We start from the raw sequence: 22,934 nt of genomic DNA, 5'->3' as shown, positions 1-22,934 counted from the left end.
CTCGTTCTCTCTTGCTCAGAGACAGGCCACTCCTAGGTAGTATACACTTTTATTGCATGTGGTAAAAACAGAATGTTAATGTGATTGGTCAAGAAGTTGGAGGAAAGCCTTTAGACCCCATGGCCACCTCACATTTCATCTCCCGGACATCTCCCTATAAGGAGATTACCCTTTTGCAGGTAAGGAGATTACCCTTTTGCAGGCAACACTCCCATTACTGTGGCAACTATCTCTTGTCCTCTGGTCAGGCCTGCAGAGTTAGAGAAGGGGGAGGAGTGCATTCCATTTCCTAACACCCGATTTATGTTAGGATTTATGTTTTCAGTTGGTGCAAAGTCTAGACTGCAGATAGGCACCTGAGCACTTGGACTTTTCTACCTCAAAGCCATAATGTTGTAATATATAGTTTACTATTTGTTTGCTTAAATATCGAAGGCCTTCACTGAAAAAGACATCACCTGGAGGGGAACATATTGCTCTAAAACCTTTCTAGACCTTCCCACACTGATGATGCTTTTCCAGTTGTGCTAACTGCAAATTCCAAAAGCAGTAATGCACCCACATACCATCAGAAATGCAGATGCTTCTGAATGAATAATAAGGCAAAAGGTCACTCTTCTCTTTAGTCTGGAGATCTTAAAATTAGATTAGATTAATTTAGATTAATTAAAAACTTGAAACAAATGTTTTTCACTTTGCATCAATCCAGTTTAACTGAGCTTCGGCCTGGAGAAGACAAGGTTGTTTCTGGATCATTTTCAAATGTCTTCTTCTTTACATGATAGAGCTTTAACTTGCATTTGAGGAATTTTACATTGAAAAATTATTCTGACACAGTCCCACAATTTTGAACCTCTGCCCATCTTCTGAGGAAATGTTTCTTTTTAATACCACTTACTCTTCCAGCCTTTTTTGTCCCTGTCCTAACTTTTTTGAGACATTATCAAGAATCGCTGTGTGGCAGGCAGGAGATTGGACCCAAAATGCAGGACTCACAACACACGGAATGAACTCAAAATGCAGCTTTATTTGCTGACTCAAGGAAATGATACAAAACTAAACTAGATTGGGAAAATCTAAACTAATCTTCACAGAAAGGGACACAAGGGAACACACAGCATGAGGGAGGATGTGACACAAGACTGAGGTAGATGCTGACCTAAATACACAGAGGGATAACAAGGAAGTGAGAACACACGAGGAACACAGCTGACATGAATAACCATAATGACACAGCGGAGGCTGGACTGAACAGAATGAACATGCGAATGCGGGACCTTCACAATAAAACAGGAAACATGATGTGGGACTGAAGGAGAGGCAGACGAGGGCAGACATGATGCGCTGGGGAAACATGGAAAACATAACAGAATAAAACATGAAGGGAAACATGGCACAAGAACTCACACCACAATATAAACACAGACACATAGGGAAACACAGAGGGCAGAAACACAAAGGGGAATCCAATAAACTAAACTGAACAACCTAGGAACCTAGGAATATATATTGAACTAACAAAATACAAAAACACAAGAAAACTAAGAACGCTTGGTCAAGATGACTCAGGACCATGACAGACATATTGCTGTCATCAAATTCAAGTCATTGAGCTATGTTCAATTTTATTGAGCAGTAATATATTTAAAGATATTGACATTTGTTGTTTTTCAAAATCAATGACTTAAAGAGTAATTATAAATTAGCAGCTTACTGTGACGTCAAACGACATTCCTGGTTTGAAATATTTGGGTGTTTTCTTGAAGTTGATGGTGTAGGGTGATTTGACAATTTGGATGCCTCTCAGCTCTGCTTCCACCATCTCACTACCTGTTTGTGAATATACACATTCATAGATTTTAAATATGAGTTCAAATTTACCATCCTTCTAACCCTTCTGCCACAAAGGACTTTAACTCACTTTGGCCCATTTGGCCCTACGTAAGTCTGGTTAAAGAGCCAGTTGCAATACATGGTTCATGGATATTCAATACAAACAATATTGTTTTTATTCCCCCCCCCCCCCCCGCCCCCCCCCAAAAAAACAAACAAACCAAAAAACAAAACATAAATTAGGCTAATAATAGGCTAATTAGGCTAATTTATCTATACTAGTGAATGCGTCTTGGGGAACACAAAGTTCAAATGATGTGTAAACAAACAAACTAATTCATATTTTAGGCCCCCGACTTATAAGTTAAATAGTGTCTTTTTCTTACCACTCTCTGTCAACACACTGACCGCAGCAAATATAAAGTTTCCTTCCAAATCATTGATGTTTGGAAAAGTCTGTGCAATGTGTTCCCTTTTCAGTTTAACGGTTCCTTCTCCTTCATTGATCTGCCATGGCATAACACAAAAATGGGTCATTCAGTAGGAACCTTTTTTTTATTCTTATTTCACAAAGAGAAAAGCCTTTTATGGAATTATTTTTAAGGATTTCAAAGTTAGGGTCAAATAACAACTGGACAATAATACAATGTGTCAAAATTGTTGGTTTTTTTGGGGGGGGGGCACTAAATATTTCTCATGCAATTTCTAGTGCAAGTCTTTGTCTTATTTTAGGAAACTGGGCATTGATTGAAATCACAAAAGATAAAAATAAAACACACAGAGACTTGTCAAATAGGCAGTTATTCATTATTGTTATTATTTATTATTAAAAGAATAAATGTTTACTCACCTCCACTCTTTGAAGAGAACTTGGAATGCCGTTTTTTGTATTACCAACTAGAACTCCAAACACCACAAAGGCTGTGCCATCCACCTTTTTACCAAATAGATATCTAAAATCACAAATAAACCATTAACTTGCAATCAAGAAACAACAACTCAAACATGATTTTATAAATTAAACTGTGTCCACAAATCAAAAGCCTTCATATACGTCGCTTTGATGTTGATGGTGAGCTCATCACTGTCCACATAGAAAAAGGGGACCTGGGATGTCAGTTTAACCTCAAAACTGGGAAGCACTGCAAAATAATACTCATTAAGTGTCCAGTGAGGCGAAAGGGGAAATTTTTGTTGGCTATTTTTAAACAAACTCACCATATTCTTTCACTTCAAATTCTGCCTCAAAGGTTTGCTTTAAGTTGGTGTTAAATTTTGACACCACCTTCCACGTTCCTGTACTACATATACAAACAGACACACATAGATGTACATAAAGAACACATAGTTCAGTGTTGATGTGTTTATAAGATACATAAATTTGAGATCCCTCTCAGTGTGGAGCATTAGGGAAAAAGTACCTTACAATTTCAGGGAGGAAATAACTTCCATAGTAGATTCCTGACACTACAAGGACAAGCTTTGATTCTAAAATAATTCCATCAGGGTTCTAGAAATAAGAAAATTAAACCTAAAATTAGGAGAGAGCATCAATAAAACATTCAATATATTGTATAATTTTTAACATTTCTACAGCTTCCTAAAAACAGGTAATTTGTAATTATTAACTATATGGTTTATCTAAAAGTTTCAGTTTCAGTTTTCATGGCAACTTGTATTACAGCATACGTGTTGGAGAAATATTTATGTTTTATATGTTTTAGTGACATTATTGGAGATCATTATTTTGTAAATGTTTTATACTCTCAGTGATAGATTTTGTAATGATGTAGTTAAATGAAAGATAACAATACCACAAAATCAACAACAACAGAAGTATCAGTTCCCGGTTGATAGTTCTTGTCTACGGGCTCCATATTTGGCCTCATTGCAAAAATCCTGTAAAAGACTGTGACAGAGAGACAAATAGAGAAACACTTTGTTTAATTACTGTGTTTATTTCAGATTCCCCTGTCAACTAGTTAGCACATGACATCTAACAAGAAGAAACACTAATTCTACAACCATGGAACCATCAATAAATGGATGATAGACATTAAACCGAGAAACTGACAACTCTGCTGCTGCCTGCTGTGATTTTAAAAAATATATAATTATACAATAGCTATTAATGATCTACTTCCAACCCAAGAAATAGAAATGTAAACAACGAATGTCGGACCCGACCACATTTCAACACTCGTTAAGTTTATTTCGGTTGCTGTTCACAACAATACTCAGCTGCAGTTTTGCAGTTGCCAGCCACACACACCAACAACAACAACTCAGTCAGGACCCAGTACATTCTTTAATGCAGGGGAGGCGTGATGAGCCGATGCAGCGATGGTGTGTCAGCCTCCCTGCAGTGGCGCCACATATCACGCCCTGCCACAAGGAAAAGATGTATTCTTGATGTATCTAATGAAAATTAAATCAACTCTCTGACAAGCTTCATCTCCCATGATCTGAACTACATAAACTGCTAAAAGGTTAATGACCAAGTTCTGTCCAGTGATGATGACCATATCATTTTGTGTTGGTGTTGGTTTGTGTATCTCATCAGTAATGGAGTAAATGACTCACCGGTGGTACTGGGAGTATAGATAGTCTTGTCAGTCTGGATGAAGATGTACCCATATTGAAGGGAGATTAACACAATCTTCTCCAGTGTTTGGGTACCAAACTCTCCTTGTAGGTGAACATACTGTTTTATATTGGGATCATTGCTGAAGCGCTCAGCAGGGATCTGGGGAAAGAGAGACAGTGTGAAGGGAAAAGCTAGAGATATAATATTCATTTAAAAAAAGTTATGAATCAAGATATCTGTGTCATACAAAGAGAGAGCGAGAGAGAGAGAGAGAGAGAGAGAGAGAGAGAGAGAGAGAGAAAGAAAGAAAGAACAAAAAACATCTGTCAGGAAAAATCCAGGTTGAAAAGCACAAAAATTGGAAAAGCTGGGATACAATTTCTGGAAGAGTGAAAACTGTTGCGAAAAAGGTGACAGATGTACACAAAAAAACTGGGGCTGGGCTGAAAATCAAGATATTTGGTGAGCAGAAGAGCTAATGCACAGCTGACAAACATTTCCCAGAGATCTTTCAATGTAATATTTTTGATGCCATAATTATTGCTAAATTGTCAATACTAATAATAATAGATCTAGTGCAGCAGGAATTCGATATCTTAATTTGGGAAACTTCTCTTTTCGTTAAATTTAAATAACACTGTAACAGATTTCACTGTAATATGAACGAGTTCACATTATGCGACTTTATGGGATCCTCTAATAAGTTACTGATTAGTTAGAAATCTCACGTTTTAACTTTCTTGATCATCTTTACATACGCTTATAACTTATAACAAATGAACCAAGGCTCATGGGTCTAAGATTGGCACCAGTGATTAAGACCACAAGCTCATAAGTAAAACATTTACAGAAGTCATGAACCAAGTAACATGTGGAACTAATTTTTTTCATATTGTTTTCTAATTCTATTTACAATAATTTTGTAACCCCAGGAGTTGATCATTGCTGTTCATTAGAAAGAATACAGGTTTTCTCTCTCTTATTTTTTATTTTAGTATTTTAGGCTCCCTGGTTAGTTAAGTACAATATAAAATTATTTTAGAAAACATATTGCATTACATTGTTGTTACACACTAACGCACTTGGGAATTTGGATGTCCCAACTGATAATGTTTATGAAAACCTGCATGGTAATAAGGATGTTTCTGAGATGCGAGACTTAGTAATACTTACCATAATTTTTCCAATACCCTGGAATTTGTTTTCCTTAGTAAGGGTCACAGTTGTTGATGCCAGCATAATGTCTTTTCTTGGAAAGTTCCTCACAATGATATTGACATTAACATTTTTTTCACCAGCATTATCTTGAATTTCAACAAAGATGTTTTCTTCAGTTCCTACTCGCAGGAGATTGGGGGCAGACATCACCTCCCTGAAGACAGAAGACAGCGTTGGATAATGTAGCCCAGCTGATTCTGTATGTAACAAACTTCATGATTTATTCAATTAGTCATTCATTTGGTAAAATAAATCATCAATTTTTATAGAGAAGATAAATTCTACCAAAACTAAGAGTTTTCAGTCATATTGTAGCCCTGTGCAAGAGTACATAAAAACAATGGCTGTTGATGCTAATGTCTAACACCAGCATGCCAACTCTTCTGCTTACTTTTGGAGCTTGACTAAAGGGGTGCGTTTAAAAAATCAATTTGCTTATTCATATCAATTTTACCTTGAATAACGTGATGTCAATTCATTAAATCCTGTTTTTTCCTTTTTAAAATATAAATGTATTTTGCCAGAAACACCAGAATCTCATTTTAAAGCTCACAAAACCCCGCACGGCTATCTCTCAATGTATTTTTAAAGGGGCTACATGCTAAAAAGCCAGGCCAGGAAAGTCTCCTTCGTGTTCTGTATTTTCTTCTCAGTTACTTTGACACAAAGGCATCTGTTGTGATGCGTACAACTCTGATGAAGTCTCACAAATGTCAGATATGTTTTTAATCATAGATATAAAAATACTGATATGTACTGATAAATAAGTACAATATTTCTGATTGTCTGAGTCAAAATTAAATTGAATTGAATCAAATCGAAACGAAACCCTGTGAATCAGAATTGAATCAGTTATAGAAATAACCAAAAAGTGTCAAAATTGTAGAGAAAACATACCACAAAGCAAATTATTATAAATTCAACATCTACTTGGTTGCTTTTCAATTCAATTCAATTTTATGTGTCCAGTACCGCATTTATAGGTCCTAAGGGCTTCACAGTCACATTTGTTTTTAAATGAAGTCACTATATTTACATATGTGACATCATATAAAAATATATATGTCAAAACTATATGTAAAAAATTACATATATTTACACACAAAAATAACTGCTATACTTTGTTTAGTTCTTTCCAGTTTGTTTGTAAAATGTCCTTGCACTGGATAAACAAAACATTTCATCCTTGTTCTGGGCAGAGATGGGCAGTAATCGGATTACTTTTTTCAAGTAACGAGTAATGTAAGGGATTACTATTGCAAAAACGGTAATTAGATTACCGTTACTTTCCCGTAGGAACGCTGCATTACTGCGTTACTAAAACCGTGATTTTTTTGCGAGAATGTCTCATGACAATGACGTAAGCGAGTGCGACGGCTGTGGTAGCACGTGTGTCAACAATAGAAAACATGGAGCGAGGGATAGAGTACGATCGTGCAGCATTTAATACTTGGAAATACCGACGTTACTTTGAATTTGACTCTTTAAAAAGCGACAAAAACATAAGCGTACGTTGTACACTCTGCATCAGAAGAAAACTTCTTTCTACGTCGAAAAATTCCACTTCCAACCTGAGCAAGCACCTAGCACGCTGCCACAAGAATGTTAAATTGACAGAAAACCCCCAGGATCCCCTCACTGACGTGACCGCTGTGGCTACCACATCTACTTCCACCGGGCAAACCTCAGATGGACCCACTCCTGCTAAACAGGTTAAACTAGACGTAAGAGCGACAGGACTTAGTGCCGCTGAACTGAAGAAGCTCGTCGCTGCCTATATCGTCGAGGACATGTTGCCGATTTCCACTGTTGACTCTGAATCATTCCGACGCATCGTAGAAAAAAATACCAACTAAAAGTGGTGTCAAGCTGCCCCAGAGAAAGTCATTTGTAGGATACCTTGAGAGAAAATATGACAAAATGAACTCTAATTTGAAGGCTACACTCGAAGAGGCAGAGTTTGTTTTCACCACTGCTGACATCTGGACAGTAAATAATAAAAGTTTTATGGGTGTAACAGTTCACTGGATTAATTCCACATTACAACGCAACAAGGCCGCTCTAGCATGCAAGAGAATTAGAGGCAGCCATACCTATGATGTAATTGGAGCAGAGATTGAAGAAATCCATTCATCATATGGACTACAAGGCAAAGTTATTGCCACTGTAACGGATAATGCATCCAATTTTGCCAAAGCATTCAGAGTATGTCAGCCCTGTCATTTGGAGTCTGAATCTGAAAATGAAGAAGGTGATGACGAGGAACCGACCTTTACTGATGTCATAGAAGCTCTTTCAACCGCATCTGGTGATGCACAGTTTAGCCTCCCTCCACACTACAGATGTGCATCGCACACAATTAACTTGATTTCAACAAGCGATGTTGACAAACATCTAAATTCCTGTGCAGACACCAAGGCTTTATATAGGAGTAGCATTGCAAAATGTTCTGCTCTTTGGACTAAAGCAAGTCGATCAACATTAGCCTCTGAACAGGTGGAGGAAGTCAATCGGAGGAAACTGATGGTACCGACATCCACAAGGTGGAATTCCCTGTATGAGGCCATTTCTAGAATTCATCACAATTCCCTTGAATGAACTTAATCCCCTGTGTGTAAAACTGGGAATCAAGTGCCTTAATGAAAGGGAGTACCAGTTCTTGAAAGAGTACTGTACTGTGATGAAGCCCCTGACAGTGGCTCTGGACATCTTACAAGGGGATGAGTGCACCTACGGGGCTTTACTGCCAACACTCACAAGCCTGATGTCAAAGACGCTTGCCCTGAAAGATGACCTCTCTAGAATGACAGCCAGCCTTCCAGATGTCATTGTAAAGGTAAGATAATTATTAATTGCTTTGGGTGGATTTGTTAAATTTATTATACCATTCACAGTGGGTGGATGTTATACTTTGTTTTAAGCAGCGGGTACAATTATTAAAATGATAGAATAAAAGACCAAGTATTCACCCCTTGTTAAATATCAGGGACATTGATCATCATTAATCATGAATATTAATCATAATATCAACAAAAGCCTCAGCCAAAATTAAATCTCATACAGTATTGATAATAGAAAATATAGATGGTTTAGAGCTGTAAAGCCCACAAAATAATGACAATAGGTAATTATACAGTAAAATAATTTTATTCTTAGATGCATCATATTGTATGTTACAGGCCATCAAGACTTGTTTTGATGCTGTTCTGGACAGCCAAGAAGGACTTCTCGCAGCGGCCACTTGTTCCAAGTTTAAACTTCGTTGGCTGAGAGATGAGCGTAGGAGAGAGTATGTGAAGGAGCTCCCGATAACAGAGTGTCGTAAAGCTGCTCCTGCAACTGAGAACACTAATGTGTCCCAAATCCCAGCCAGCCCAGCCGAAATGGACTTTTTTGAATTTCAGAATCAGCCAACAGAAAGCTTCTCAGCAGAAAAAGAAGTAACTGACTTTTTAAGGTCAGGCTATGAGCTTGAGATTCTGAATCAGTTCGCAAATCTCAAAAAGATGTACATGAAATACAACAGTCCAACTCCATCCAGTGCACCAGTGGAACGGCTGTTCAGTTTCGGTGGATTGGTGCTTTCCCCAAAAAGGAACAGAATGTCTGATAGAAGGTTTGAGAAGCTTCTGCTGATGCGATATAACCACTGTTTCAGTCCAAAAGAAAACAATAAAACATAGGTCTTTTTCAGGGTTGCCACAAACTGAGACTGGATTAACAGCCTAAATGTAGCATGCAATAGCATTTTCTGTTTTTGTAATCTCAATATTATGCCTCTCTGCACTTTACAAACTGTTAAAAGACGTTATTGTTAATTTTATTTATTTTATTTATTTATTTTTTGCTTTATTTATATGAAAAGATGTGTGTGTGTGTGTGTGTGTGTGTGTGTGTGTGTGTGTGTGTGTGTGTGTGTGTGTGTGTGTGTGTATACACAAAAATAATTTATGCTATATGCTGGAGTATGCAGAAATACAGTTTAAGCCTTTATTTTCTTAAAATATGGTGTAATGTGCAGAAATATGTTCAAATGTTAAACAAATTTATTAAAGTCAAAGACTGTTGAATTTAATTTAATTTTTGTTTGATGCACTGTTTATAAAGTTAAGTGTTACGGCTGTGACCGTAATTGTGTGTGGATTTGAGTGTCTAGGTGCTCCTCCGGGATTGACGATTTGGCGTTGGTAATGTGTTGTTTTTGCGTGACTGTTGTGTTTCCTACTTTACTTTGAAAGTCTGTGTCATCTTAGTGTGTTCAGTTTACATTTTCCCTGTCTCGTCAGTTCTGATTTGCCCCAGCTGTGTTTCCCTCCTGTTGTCCATTCCCTGATTGTTCCCTCCATGTATTTAAGCCCTGTGTGTCAGTTGTCATGGTCGCGATCTTCCCCCCCGTTGTAAATAGTTTGGCGCCTTGTGGTGTGTTGTAAATAAATATCATATTTTGCTTTAAGGAAAATAGTGGGAGACACTTTCGTTTTGGGATGATTTGTGGAAGCCCGTATTAGTTTTCTTCTCGTGTGTTTTTGCTTTATTTTTGTTTTTCTACGTTGCACCCCGGTTGCCTAGGCCGGGGTGTAACATATGGGGGCTCGTCCGGGATTGCCTTCGCTGGGGGGTCCGGGGACCGCCCCAGCCTTTGTCGTCGCTGGAGGGTCCGTGGGACCGCTCCAGCCTTCATCCGCCTTCGCTGGAGGGTCCGTGGGACCGCTCCAGCCTTCATCTGCCTTCGCTGGAGGGTCCGTGGGACCGCTCCAGCCTTCGTCGTCTGCTGGAGGGTCAGTGGGACCGCTCCAGCCTTCATCATCTTCGTCTGCCTTCGCTCCAGCCTTCATCCACCGTCGCTGGAGGATCCGAGGGACCGCCCCAGCCTTCGTCGTCTGCTGGAGGGTCCGTGGGACCGCTCCAGCCTCCACCAGCCTTCATCCGCCTTCGCTGGAGTGTCCAAGGGACCGCTCCAGCCTTCATCAGCTTCGTTTGTCTTCGCTGGAGGATCCGAGGGCCCGCTCCGGTTTTCCGTTTCCACTGGAGGACCCGTCCAGTCGTCAGCGTCGCCTGCGGGACGGTGGCCGGTGCCGTATGGGCTGGACATGGAGCAGACATTTTTCGTTGGGGTTGTATGTTTTAAATGTTTGTTTTTTTGGGGGTGTTTCCTTGAATTAAACATTTTGGGGTTAATGTTAATTCTTGGGTAAGGGGGTGTTACGGCTGTGACCGTAATTGTGTGTGGATTTGAGTGTCTAGGTGCTCCTCCGGGATTGACGATTTGGCGTTGGTAATGTGTTGTTTTTGCGTGACTGTTGTGTTTCCTACTTTACTTTGAAAGTCTGTGTCATCTTAGTGTGTTCAGTTTACATTTTCCCTGTCTCGTCAGTTCTGATTTGCCCCAGCTGTGTTTCCCTCCTGTTGTCCATTCCCTGATTGTTCCCTCCATGTATTTAAGCCCTGTGTGTCAGTTGTCATGGTCGCGATCTTCCCCCCCGTTGTAAATAGTTTGGCGCCTTGTGGTGTGTTGTAAATAAATATCATATTTTGCTTTAAGGAAAATAGTGGGAGACACTTTCGTTTTGGGATGATTTGTGGAAGCCCGTATTAGTTTTCTTCTCGTGTGTTTTTGCTTTATTTTTGTTTTTCTACGTTGCACCCCGGTTGCCTAGGCCGGGGTGTAACATAAGATTAAAAGTAATAAACAATTTTTAAAAAAGACACTTTTCCATTTGATTCACTTTTATATGATGGATTATGCAGAAAAAATAGAATTGGCCCAAAAGGTCTATTGCTTTATCACGCATTCAGGTAGTGTATCATGTTTTTTAAAAGTAACTAAGTAATTAATTACTTTTGAAAATAAGTAATCAGTAAAGTAATGGGATTACTTTTTTTGAGAAGTAATCATTAATCAGTAACTAATTACTTTTTTCAAGTAACTTGCCCAAAACTGGTTCTGAGCAATGTTTGCTGTGTGTTTTGTAATTCACCTCTGTGCAAACTTAGTGTGTGGTAATTTACCAGCATTTGAAAGACTGTTGTACCTTGACTTGCTTTACACAAATAAACTGGACAAAGCTGGATAAATATTCATTAATCATTATGTATCCTATCCACCACAGAAAATTGCTAGTAGCGAACATTTTAATTTGGTTTCAGAATACAGTTAAAACTGGACATTTGAGACAGTCATCATATGATTTTATTCTATGCTTTAAAATCATTCAGTTTATAACAATAAGGATTTGTAGTTTACATGCAGAATATTAAACTTAAAGCACTGAGAATTATTAACCGAACGTAAAAAGGTGCTAGTGTCATTTTAACAGTGTAGTCAGACTCATAATAATTAATTTTAAACAGGCGTTAAGACACAACTTACATTGGAGATCCACTAGCCAGAGAAATGAAACAGAAAAACCCCACAAAGTCCAGGAGCAACAGCTGGCTCCGATACATCCTCCTGCCTGATCCCATATCTGCTGAGTGCAGCCTCTCCATCTGAGACAAGCTTTTATGGAGTAGCTTGATCCTCCTACACCTTCCGTCTCTTCCAGTGATAGGAGAGCTTAGCAGTGACTTGTGACTGTCTTAAAACTATGCCCATATACACAACTGAAACTGTATTTGAACGTAATTGTTTGACTTATTCATAAATACTAAAAAAAAACCCAAAAAAACAATTATGAAGAAATATATAATAGTGTATATATTCTCATGGTATCCTTTAACAATTTTAAATAGTTTTTTTATTGATAACATTTTTTAAATATATTAAGATGGGAATATACTAAAGTTCTCAAAAGAATGTAGTCAAGTAAGAATTAGAACATTTTATGGTGATTTTCAGTTGAGTAGAGTACTTATTCTATTAAACGTACTCATTATCATCTTTAATATCATCAACAACAGTGGTGATTAACATTTCTTTCCAAAATATTTCAGTAGTATAGTATAGTAAGAATATTTCAGCCATCATGCACACATCAAATTAGTATCTTTCCAAATGTGTAATGAAAAATGACATTATAAATGGACTTGTTCTTATATAGCGCTTTTCTACTCTTCTGAGCACTCAAAACGCTTTACACAACTTGCTCATTCACCTATTCACACCCATTCGCACAAGCACATTTTTCTAGGTGCTTTCTAAGTAACATTCACACACACTCATACTCCGATGGATGCATCGGAGAGCAATTTGGGGTTAGTATCTTGCCCAAGGATATTTGACATGCAGACTAGGGGAAGCCAGGAAGCGAACCACCAACCTTCTGATCAGTAGATGACCTGCTCTACCGCCTGAGCTACAGCTAATGAAAAGATGGCTCTCGGAGATGTATTTGACTTACCCTGTTGCATCTTCATATTATATTTATGTTAGATTTTTCTTTTCTTTTTTTTTTTAAAAATTGTTTTTCCACAGAATAAATGATGCAGATTTCAAGTCTGTTATATTTTTTAATATTTTGGGGATTGTTAAATTCATTACCTGATGACAGTTTGACAGGTCTTTTGGATTGTCCAATAAATATTGCAATTCCTTTTTTAAAGATCTCCTATCTGTTATTGTAACAGACCATTTAAATTATGTCTAAATTATTTACTGCATTTAATAGAAATATTAAACAAAAAATATAATTGAAAAACAAATATCATTATAGCATCATGAAGAAATTTAAAAACAGCAGTAGCCTACCATTTAATTGTTGTAAAACTTGTTCAATTCCTTTAAAAAAAAGGCTTTACTGATAATAGTAGAACAGAATAGCAAACTATTACTGTTGTAAAGCCAGAGAAAAAACAACAACAACAGTTATTTAGAAATAGTATGTCTATTAAAATGAATGTTCAATCCATTCCTTTGTGGTTTTGAATGGGGGATTAAGTCCACTTCCAAAAAAATCAAATCTTTTTAACAGATTACATTGTAAAAAAACAAACAAAAAACCCATGACAATGTTCAAAAGATTATTTCAGGTTTTATATTATAGGTAAATGGCCTGTATTTGTATTGTGCATTACTAGTCCCTAAGGACCCCAAAGTGCTTTACACATTCAGTCATCCACCCATTCACACACGGCAAGCTACATTGTAGCCACAGCCACCCTGGGGCGCACTGACAGAGGCGAGGCTGCCGGACACTGGTACCACCAGTACTGGAAAAAACTTGCAATTTTTTAAAGTCTATATCCCTCTGGAGATTGTAATCACTGGCACTAAATCTTTAATTCCCTGTATACAAACAAAAACTTATTTTTTGTTTTACAATTATTAATTATTGTTTTAATTAATAAATTATAAATCACAAGGTTTTTTTCTAAGAGTGCAAAGATTGAAAAGGAATAAAAAAGCATAAAAAAGGAGTGAACTACTGTAACTACTATTCAACAAAATCAACAATTTAGACTTCAATTCCATGAAATTTTATTAAAGCAATTTAGCAGCAGCAAAGCACAGAATCAAGTAATAATATTAATCACGAGGAAATTTCTCGTGTTTCTCTTGCATTAGGAATAAGGAAGAATTGGCTGGATTTGTACAAAATGAAACTGCTGGCAATAGACACAAGAATACTGATGGTTACACCCTTGTGCAATAAAGAGGATGTATGTTCTATCACAAGACACAATAACACAGCTGTTTGATTTCTTTCACTAGCTCATCCACACACTCAGTAGCGGTTTTTGATACGGACGACACGGGCGGTTGCCCGGGGCAGCGTCGTGGTGGGGGGCGGCATCACGGGCATCGGCAAAAAAAAAAAAAAAAAATGCTCGTACTCATGCTGCCCCGACGTCATGCCAGCGCATATGGCATGGCATAGGCGCCGATCGGTTTTCTATCGCCCATTTGGTGGGAGTAAGGGCCCCCTCCGTTTGCGAGGTGCGCCTGCTGCTTGCGGCACAGGGAGGAGAGGGCGGGGCGGCGGGGGATTCTCTGGCTGGCTGCAGCAGTATCTAATAACCAACTCGCCAAATAAAACAAAATAAAAACAAACCAACAAACACTAAAACACCAGACATTATGATACAGACTTGTGATTTGCACCCAAGTTTTTTCGATGTATTTTTAAAGGGGCTACATGCTAAAAAGCCAGGCCAGGAAAGTCTCCTTCGTGTTCTGTATTTTCTTCTCAGTTACTTTGACACAAAGACATCTGTTGTGATGCGTACAGCTCTGATGAAGTCTCACAAGTGTCATATATGTTTTTAATCATAGATTAGGGCTGCACGATTTTGCACAAAATGAGAATCACGATTTTTTGCTTAGAATTGAGATCACGATTCTCTCACGATTTTCTTTTCCAGTATAAATATTTATTGCACTTATTAACTGCACATCAACTTCGTAACAGTTGAGACTGAACATAAAAACAATAAATAAACATAAAAACAACAAATGTCTCACGTTTTGTTGTACTGCTTGAAATTCCGTCTCCACCTTTGCTCGACACTGCGTGTATAGAGCAGGTAGTGCAACAATAGAAAAAAATTCACCTGCAAAAATTCACCTGAAAAAAATTCACCTGAAAAAAATTCACCTGCAAAAATTCACCTGAAAAAAATTCACCTGCAAAAATTCACCTGTAAAAATTCAACTGCAAAAGTGATGAACTTTAATGACCCAAGCCAGAGCAATCAGCACCAGATCGAGTCGAGTGGCTCTCAGCCAATTAAATTACGCTGTTTGATCACATGACACCGTTAGCCAGCAGTGTGTCTCCTAAAAGAGAGCTGTTTAAAGGTGAGTGATTAAGTTTTTCTCCTAAATAGAGATCATTACAGAACGCCTAGTCCTACTTAAAATCCCATTTATTATTATTTTTTTTTTTATCATCTACTCGAACTAAGGAAAACGTTTGACTAACTCAAAGACAATTTCCACGCCTCCCCTGCCTGACTGCAGAGGCAGTTTTGAATTTAGGAGCGCCAAGATGGCAGCGGCAAACCCTGGCGGCTCTCCGGTGAGTATATATATTTTTTTATCTTCAAGTTTGTCTTTTGAAACCTTAATTTTATTTAAATCCGTTGCTCATGTATAAAGTACACAGACGGGGTCTTTGCTCAACTCGTCTGAGGCGTGTCTCACTAAGCGCTACATGCTAGCATCCTGCTAACCGAGCTACCCTTTACATGCTGTGCTTTAGAAAATAGGATACTCGTTAAAAAAATACTCCGCAGATATTGATAGATAGACGAACACTGCAAATATAATGTTGGAAACGAGAACGGCCTTTGGTGAAGGGGTAAAATACACCATGAATAAAGCCATAGAGTGAATGGCTGCCATGGTTGCAGAACAGCCTGATTTAATGACAAGAATGGGGAAGAGTGAGGTGAAGTGAACCACAGCCACAAAACACGGTCAGACAAGGCGGCAAAAGGGCAGTGATCTGTCCGTCAGTATGAAGTTGGTGTGTGCTTTGGTGAACAAAAACTCCAGACTGGTAGCAGGAAGATGGGAGACTCGTGTTTCACTGGAATAGTGGTGAATTAAAACATCCTTTGTTGGGGACATTTCGGTGTAAATGCATCCATACAGGCAAGACAGAGGCAGACCAGACAGTGAAGAAAACAAGGCAAACATTAGAAATATAAAAACGGAAATATAGGATGAGTCGGGGATGAGTTCCTGCCCCAAGTGGAGGAGTTCAAGTATCTCGGGGTCTTGTTCGCGAGTGATGGGAGAAGGGAGCCGGAGATCGACAGACGGATTGGGGCTGCAGCTGCAGTAATGCGGACGCTGCACCGGTCCGTCGTGGTGAAGAGGGAGCTGAGTGTAAAAGCGAAGCTCTCAATTTACCGGTCGATCTACGTCCCTACCCTCACCTATGGCCACGAGCTGTGGGTAGTGACCGAAAGAACGAGATCGCGGATACAAGCGGCAGAAATGAGCTTCCTCCGAAGGGTGGCTGGCCTCTCCCTTAGAGATAGGGTGAGAAGGTCGGCCATCCGGGAGGGGCTCAGAGTAGAGCAGCTGCTGCTCCACATCGAAAGGAGCCAGCTGAGGTGGTTCGGGCATCTGACAAGGATGCCTCCTGGGCGCCTCCTGGGTGAGGTGTTCCAGGCATGTCCCACCGGGAGGAGGCCCCGGGGCAGACCCAGGACACGCTGGAGAGATTATATCTCTCGGCTGGCCTGGGAACGCCTTGGCATTCCCCCAGATAAGCTGGAGGAGGTGGCTGGGGAGAGGGAGGTCTGGGCCTCTTTGCTTAGGCTGCTGCCCCCGCGACCCGGCCTCGGATAAAGCGGATGAAGATGGATGGATGGAAATATAGGATTAATATAACATACAATTAGGGAAAATGTAAGGAACACAATGTAAATGATATTGTAAAGTCATTAAAACAGCATACTCTGATTAAAAGAAACACATAATTGGGTAGGATAATAACAATATTAATGTTAAAAAACATGTACAAGATGGGTATGTATACTTGTAGCCAGAATACTATAAAGTTGTAGCATGCCAGACCATCTTGATTGAATGTAACTTCGCTCCACACAAGTTTTATGGTAGACATATTCATATTGGTATCTAATAAATGATTAATTCTTAGATTTTATCGAACGTTAATTTATAAATTGTTTCTGTCTTTATGTGTTTGTTTCAGATTATGCAAGATGAAATTATTCAGTCAGCAAGACACTTGCTGCAGTTGCTGACATCATCCAACTGAACTGCTGCTGTGATGAATCAGAATACAAGGTTTACTTTAGCAAGACTTATGAGTTAATGCTACATTTAACTAAATTGTTATATATTTTTTGTGTCCAATATTGTCTCCATATGATTTTGTTTTTTGCAACATCTTGCAGAGAACAGAGTCAAGGTACCAGCTTGGTCAACCCTAAAAGACCATCTGTTCATCAAGAAATGACCAGGTGAAAAAGTCATAAACTAAACACTCTGCATGAGCATGGAATTTAGGATGCAACTTTATATCTTACCTGCTCTACACTCAGGGCTTGAATTACAACAACAGTCAATCACATAAAAAAATATACTTTTGGTAGTTCTGTGTCTCTGTCTCTCTCCTCCAAACCCAGATGGCTGCTGGTACTGAACCGGGTTCTGGTTCTGCTGGAGGTTTCTTCTTGTTAAAGGGGAGTTTTTCCTCTGCACTGTCACTTCATGCTGCTCAGTGTGAGGGATTGTTGAGGTTGAGTCCATATGTCCTGCGAACAACTGCTGGGCAATGACACCATGCAATCTTCTGGGATTCCTTGGATAGAAAACCTGTGAACTGCACTTGTCCTTGGTCTTCACAGCTCACCTTTTTACTGTTTATTGAATCAAAATGCTCCAGTGACATGGATTCTACATTGTAACTGATGTGATGTTCTATAAAGTGGTTTTAATAAAAAAAAGGCAAAAATTAGTTTGTTTCTTTATTCAATTTTTGAACAGTGATACTCATTCAGTAAATGGCATGGCAGTGCACTATAGGCATAAATCTAGACCCCTAGATAAAACATGATGGCATTATAGCAGTGACAACTCCTCCACAGTAGCAGGTGGGATTTTTCTTTTTTGAGGACGGCTCCTTTTACCTGTCACTACAGATGGTCTGTTTATGTTTTGATCAAGAGCCTTTTTTGGGCAGCTGAAGAGGAGAAGTCTATCTTATGGCCAACCTCTGACTGTATCTTGGTCACATTACCCAGCAAAACCCAGTATGCAGGTTCACCTGTAACAGTCCTTGTGCCACAGATCAACACTGTTGCTTCTACATTAAACAGAAGAGCAGTGACGTGGGTGCAGGTCTCCGTGACTCCGGCCTTACAGCTGGAGTGGGTGGCTTCAACCTTCCCTGTGATGCTCACAATGACCCATGGCTGCAATGCTGGTTCATTCAGTCTTTGAGAGTGCAGTACCTGAAACACACACACAAAGTTCTTGTCTTTAAATGAACTATGAGCCAAGGCTGACATAAATGTTTTATCTACTTAATCATTAATGTAACAGTGTTTAGAAAGTTAGCACATACATGTAATTTTTCATTTCTTTATGTGTCCATCTATAGAACGCTGCATGTTATATTCTAAATCTGCCTGTTCTGTCAGATACCTGCCTGCAGAAAATGAACCTAAAGGATGTAATCACTTTCAAGATGGAGAAAGCATAAAGTGACAATTATGAATCACTTAATATGATAAGGAGATTCTGCAGGTCATTAATGTATAAAATTAAAATAAAATGCATTTTTAGTGACACAAGATACAAATATGGAAGCAAGATGTATAATCGCTCAGTTTGGGGAAATTGTGGGTAGCCTGCAAGAGCCTCAACTTCTCCATACCCACAATGTGCAACAAATGGGCACAGCTGATCTTCAACAGTGGAACTGCTATACTTTGTTTAGTTCTTTCCAGTTTGTTTGTAAAATGTCCTTGCACTGGATAAACAAAACATTTCATCCTTGTTCTGAGCAATGTTTGCTGTGTGTGTTGTAATTCACCTCTGTGCAAACTTAGTGTGTGGTAATTTACCAGCATTTGAAAGACTGTTGTACCTTGACTTGCTTTATACAAATAAACTGGACAAAACTGGATAAATATTCATTAATCATTATGTATCTTATCGACCACAGAAAATTGCTAGTAGCGAACATTTTAACTTGGTTTCAGAATACAGTTAAAACTGGACATTTGAGACAGTCATCATGTGAGTTTATTCTATGCTTTAAAATCATTCAGTTTATAACAATAAGGATTTGTAGTTTACATGCAGAATATTAAACTTAAAGCACTGAGAATTATGATCGGAACGTAAAACAGTGCTAGTGTCTAGGGGTGCAACCATACAGAAAATTCACGGTTCGGTTCGGTACTTTGGTGTCACGGTTCGATATTTTTTTGATACAAAAAAAATGTTCATGCCTTTTTAATTTGTCATTTATTAAATTTTCACGGCACATTCCGCACCACATCTCTGTGCGTTCATCATTTTTTTGAAGCCAGCTGTTAGATTTGTGTTCTCAAGAGTAAATATATTTATTTATTTTATGTTGTGAAAGACGTTTTCTGATTGTCATTTTATTTTGAAAAGGGTTTTATTTTGGTGATTATAGATTACTTCACTTCCTGTTCCTGTTGTTCCGAAGCGCGAACTGCTGAAGCAATGATGTATCTCATTCCCTTCCTGTGTTGCTAACAATAAAAGAAACGGGCAAAGTAATCAACCAAGTGAGTGTATTATTAAGAGAACATGGCCGAAGAAGAAGAAAACTCTTCAAGCTCAACAGGTTATGGGCCCAGGTGTGACACAACAGGAGGAAGATGGCAGAGGTTAGTGTTCAACAGAGACGAAAACAGTTACGAACTTTGGGAGGCGAAGTTTCTCGGCCACATGCGGATCATTGGCCTAAAGGACACTATATTATCAGTCACTAACCCAGATGCAGAGAAGAATGCTGAATGCTACGCTGAACTGATACAGTTTCTCGATGATAAAAGTCTGTCACTGGTAATGAGAGATGCGGCTGACGACGGAAGAAAAGCTTTAAAAATACTACGTGACCACTACGATAGTAAAGGCAAGCCCAGAATCATCGCACTGTACACAGAGCTGACGTCTTTACAGAAGAAACCAGATGAGACAGTGACAGATTATATTATCCGAGCTGAAAAAGCAGTGACCTCTCTAAGAAATGCAAAAGAAGTCATCAGTGATGGACTTATTATCGCCATGATCTTAAAGGGGCTTCCTGAAACTTACAAGCCATTTGCTATCCACACAACTCAAAGCAGTGAAGATTTAACATTCACACAGTTCAAAAGCAACCTACGAAGTTACGAGGAAACAGAAAAATTTGACAACAAAGTAAAAGTGGATAATGTGATGAAGGTTGATTTAACATCAATCACCTGTCATGGATGTGGAAACAAAGGACATTTTGTAAAAGATTGTCGCCAAAAGGGAACACCTAAGTGGTGTAACTACCATAGAAGCTCGACACACACTGATGAGACATGTAGAAGAAAAACCAAGTACAGAGATGACGCAAAACTAACTGTAGTAAAACTAGAGGGCAAGAAAGAAGAGCAGACTTTTGTATTTAAAGTCAGTCAAAGACCACTGACTACTGACATAATGAGAGAAGGACTAATGGTGGACTGTGGTGCGACTTCACACATCATTACGGAGAAGAATAAGTTCATAAAGTTCGACGAGACCTTTGATCCTGGGGAACACTACATGGAGCTCGCTGATGGATCCAGGACAAACAATGTCGCACTCAAGAGGGGAGACACGAACGTCTCTCTACGAGACACACAAGGACACTGTACCACCATCACACTGAGAGATGCTCTGTTCATCCCATCCTACCCTCAGAGCATATTTTCAGTAAAGGCAGCTACAAACTATGGAGCACAGGTGATCTTCAAGAAGGGACAGAACGAACTAGTGAACAAAGATGGGACAGTCTTCCCCATCGAAGAATACAACAGACTCTACTATTTGAAAACGGTAAACATTGAAACATCACTCAATGACATAATGTCCTGTGATACTGTTAATCTGGCTTGTGATGTAAAAACATGGCACGAAATTTTAGGACATTGTAATGTTAGCGATGTGTTAAAACTACCTGATGTTGTAGATGGCATGAAAATCACAGGCAGGGGGATGCTAGGTTGTAATGTGTGCACAGAAGGGAAATTCACTAACAACAGAAACAGACAAAGTGACCCAAAAGCGAGTGAACCATTACAGTTGGTACACACTGACCTAGCCGGCCCTATTGAACCAAGTGGCCAAAGTGGTCATAAATACGCTATAGTATTTACCGATGATTTTTCAGGGGCAGTGCCAGTTTACTTCCTAAAACAGAAAAGTGACACGACAGAGGCCACAGCAAAGTTTCTAACTGACTGTGCACCATACGGCAGTGTTAAGTGCATTAGATCAGACAATGGCACAGAGTTCACAAGCAGTTCCTTTCAGTCTCTTTTAAGGGAAAAAGGCATAAAGCATGAAACATCTGCACCATATTCTCCTCATCAAAATGGCACAGCTGAGAGGCAATGGAGAACTCTCTTTGAAATGGGGAGGTGTCTCTTACTAGAAAAAGAGCTGCCAAAAGAATTATGGCCTTACGCCATTCAAAATGCAGCTCACACCCGCAACAGATGCTACAGTAACAGGACTAAAAGTACACCATATCAAATGTTAACAGGGAAAAGACCAGATCTCTCAAAACTGTGGATATTTGGATCAGACTGTTATGCATACACACATAACCACAAGAAACTTGATCCCAGATGTGAAAAAGGAATATTTGTGGGTTATAGTAAAAATAGCCCAGCATACCTGGTCTATAACCCTCGCACAGGAAAAGTGTCAAAACACAGGCTTGTGAGATTTATCAAGAAGAACACTGTTGAACAACAAACACAGACTGATGAATATGACTCAGAAATTCAGACTTATGAGTATGTAGTACCCTCAAAAGAAAGTACAGGACAACAAAATGAAAATGCAGCAGAAAACAGACCTCCTAGAGAAGAGGAAACCAACACAAATGAACCAAACCCTGACATAGAAAGAAATGAGGGTGATGAGCAAAACCAAACTGAGCGCTATCCTAACAGAGAAAGGAAACCTCCGAAATATCTAGAGGATTACACATCTAACTGCAAAGATTTAGCAAATGTAACCTCTGTAAGTGTTGATTATTGTTACAGAGCAACCTGTGGAATCCCCCAAACCTATAAAGAGGCGCTGATGTCACCAGAGGCACCAAGGTGGAAACAGGCAATGACAGAAGAAATCAACTCTCTGAAAGAGAATGACACATTCGAACTGACTACTTTACCTACTGGTAGAAATACCATTGGAGGAAAATGGGTCTACACCCTCAAAGAAAATGAACAAGGACAAATATTCAAAGCCAGGTTTGTAGCAAAAGGTTACAACCAGACACAAGGAATAGATTACCAAGAGACATTTGCACCAACAGCAAACATGACATCTGTGCAAACCCTAATGCAAATAGCAGTCCAGAATGATCTTATTATCCACCAAATGGATGTTAAAACTGCATATTTGCATGCTCCCATTGAGGAAGAAATATACATGGAACAACCAGAAGGTTTTGAGCAAACAGAGTCAGGAGAAAACTTGGTGTACAAATTAAAGAAATCCCTTTACGGGTTAAAACAATCAGGTAGAAACTGGTACAAACTCTTGAATGACTACCTTGAACAAAATGACTTTGAAAGAAACCTTTCTGATCACTGTGTATACAGAAAGGACATTGGACACGAAACTCTACTGGTTATCATCTGGGTAGATGAC

At 39.0% G+C, this 22,934-nt stretch overlaps 2 protein-coding genes and 1 long non-coding RNA gene across 3 annotated transcripts in view; 2 read left to right on the top strand and 1 right to left on the bottom strand.

Annotated features, from left to right (window-relative positions):
- The window catches only part of LOC113023853 (complement C3-like), a 37,979-nt gene extending 25,822 nt beyond the window's left edge, over positions 1 to 12,157 (bottom strand). The window contains exons 1-10 of the mRNA XM_026170265.2: positions 12,009 to 12,157; positions 5,594 to 5,792; positions 4,417 to 4,579; positions 3,648 to 3,742; positions 3,255 to 3,343; positions 3,052 to 3,134; positions 2,888 to 2,975; positions 2,684 to 2,786; positions 2,220 to 2,340; positions 1,715 to 1,830 (exon numbers count right to left, since the gene is read on the bottom strand). Coding sequence (XP_026026050.2) covers positions 1,715 to 1,830; positions 2,220 to 2,340; positions 2,684 to 2,786; positions 2,888 to 2,975; positions 3,052 to 3,134; positions 3,255 to 3,343; positions 3,648 to 3,742; positions 4,417 to 4,579; positions 5,594 to 5,792; positions 12,009 to 12,127 — 1,176 coding nt within the window. The 5' untranslated portion in view covers positions 12,128 to 12,157. The remainder of the gene's footprint in view (positions 1 to 1,714; positions 1,831 to 2,219; positions 2,341 to 2,683; positions 2,787 to 2,887; positions 2,976 to 3,051; positions 3,135 to 3,254; positions 3,344 to 3,647; positions 3,743 to 4,416; positions 4,580 to 5,593; positions 5,793 to 12,008) is intronic.
- Positions 12,158 to 15,470: 3,313 nt separating this feature from the next.
- On the top strand, positions 15,471 to 18,012 carry LOC113023236 (uncharacterized). Its single transcript, XR_003272525.2, has 3 exons — positions 15,471 to 15,594; positions 17,245 to 17,339; positions 17,450 to 18,012. It is a non-coding gene; the product is annotated as an uncharacterized LOC113023236 (long non-coding RNA).
- A 1,596-nt stretch (positions 18,013 to 19,608) lies between these two features.
- Positions 19,609 to 22,491, top strand: LOC113023851 (uncharacterized). Its single transcript, XM_026170263.2, has 2 exons — positions 19,609 to 21,104; positions 22,322 to 22,491. The coding sequence occupies exons 1-2, from the start codon at positions 19,842 to 19,844 to the stop codon at positions 22,349 to 22,351; spliced, it is 1,293 nt and encodes a 430-aa protein (XP_026026048.1). The 5' UTR covers positions 19,609 to 19,841; the 3' UTR covers positions 22,352 to 22,491.
- The last annotated feature ends 443 nt before the right edge of the window (positions 22,492 to 22,934 follow it).

Source organism: Astatotilapia calliptera, chromosome 6 (genome assembly GCF_964374335.1).
Source record: "Astatotilapia calliptera chromosome 6, fAstCal68.1, whole genome shotgun sequence".
NCBI lineage: Eukaryota > Metazoa > Chordata > Actinopteri > Cichliformes > Cichlidae > Astatotilapia > Astatotilapia calliptera.
This window is presented reverse-complemented; position numbering and strand designations above follow the sequence as displayed.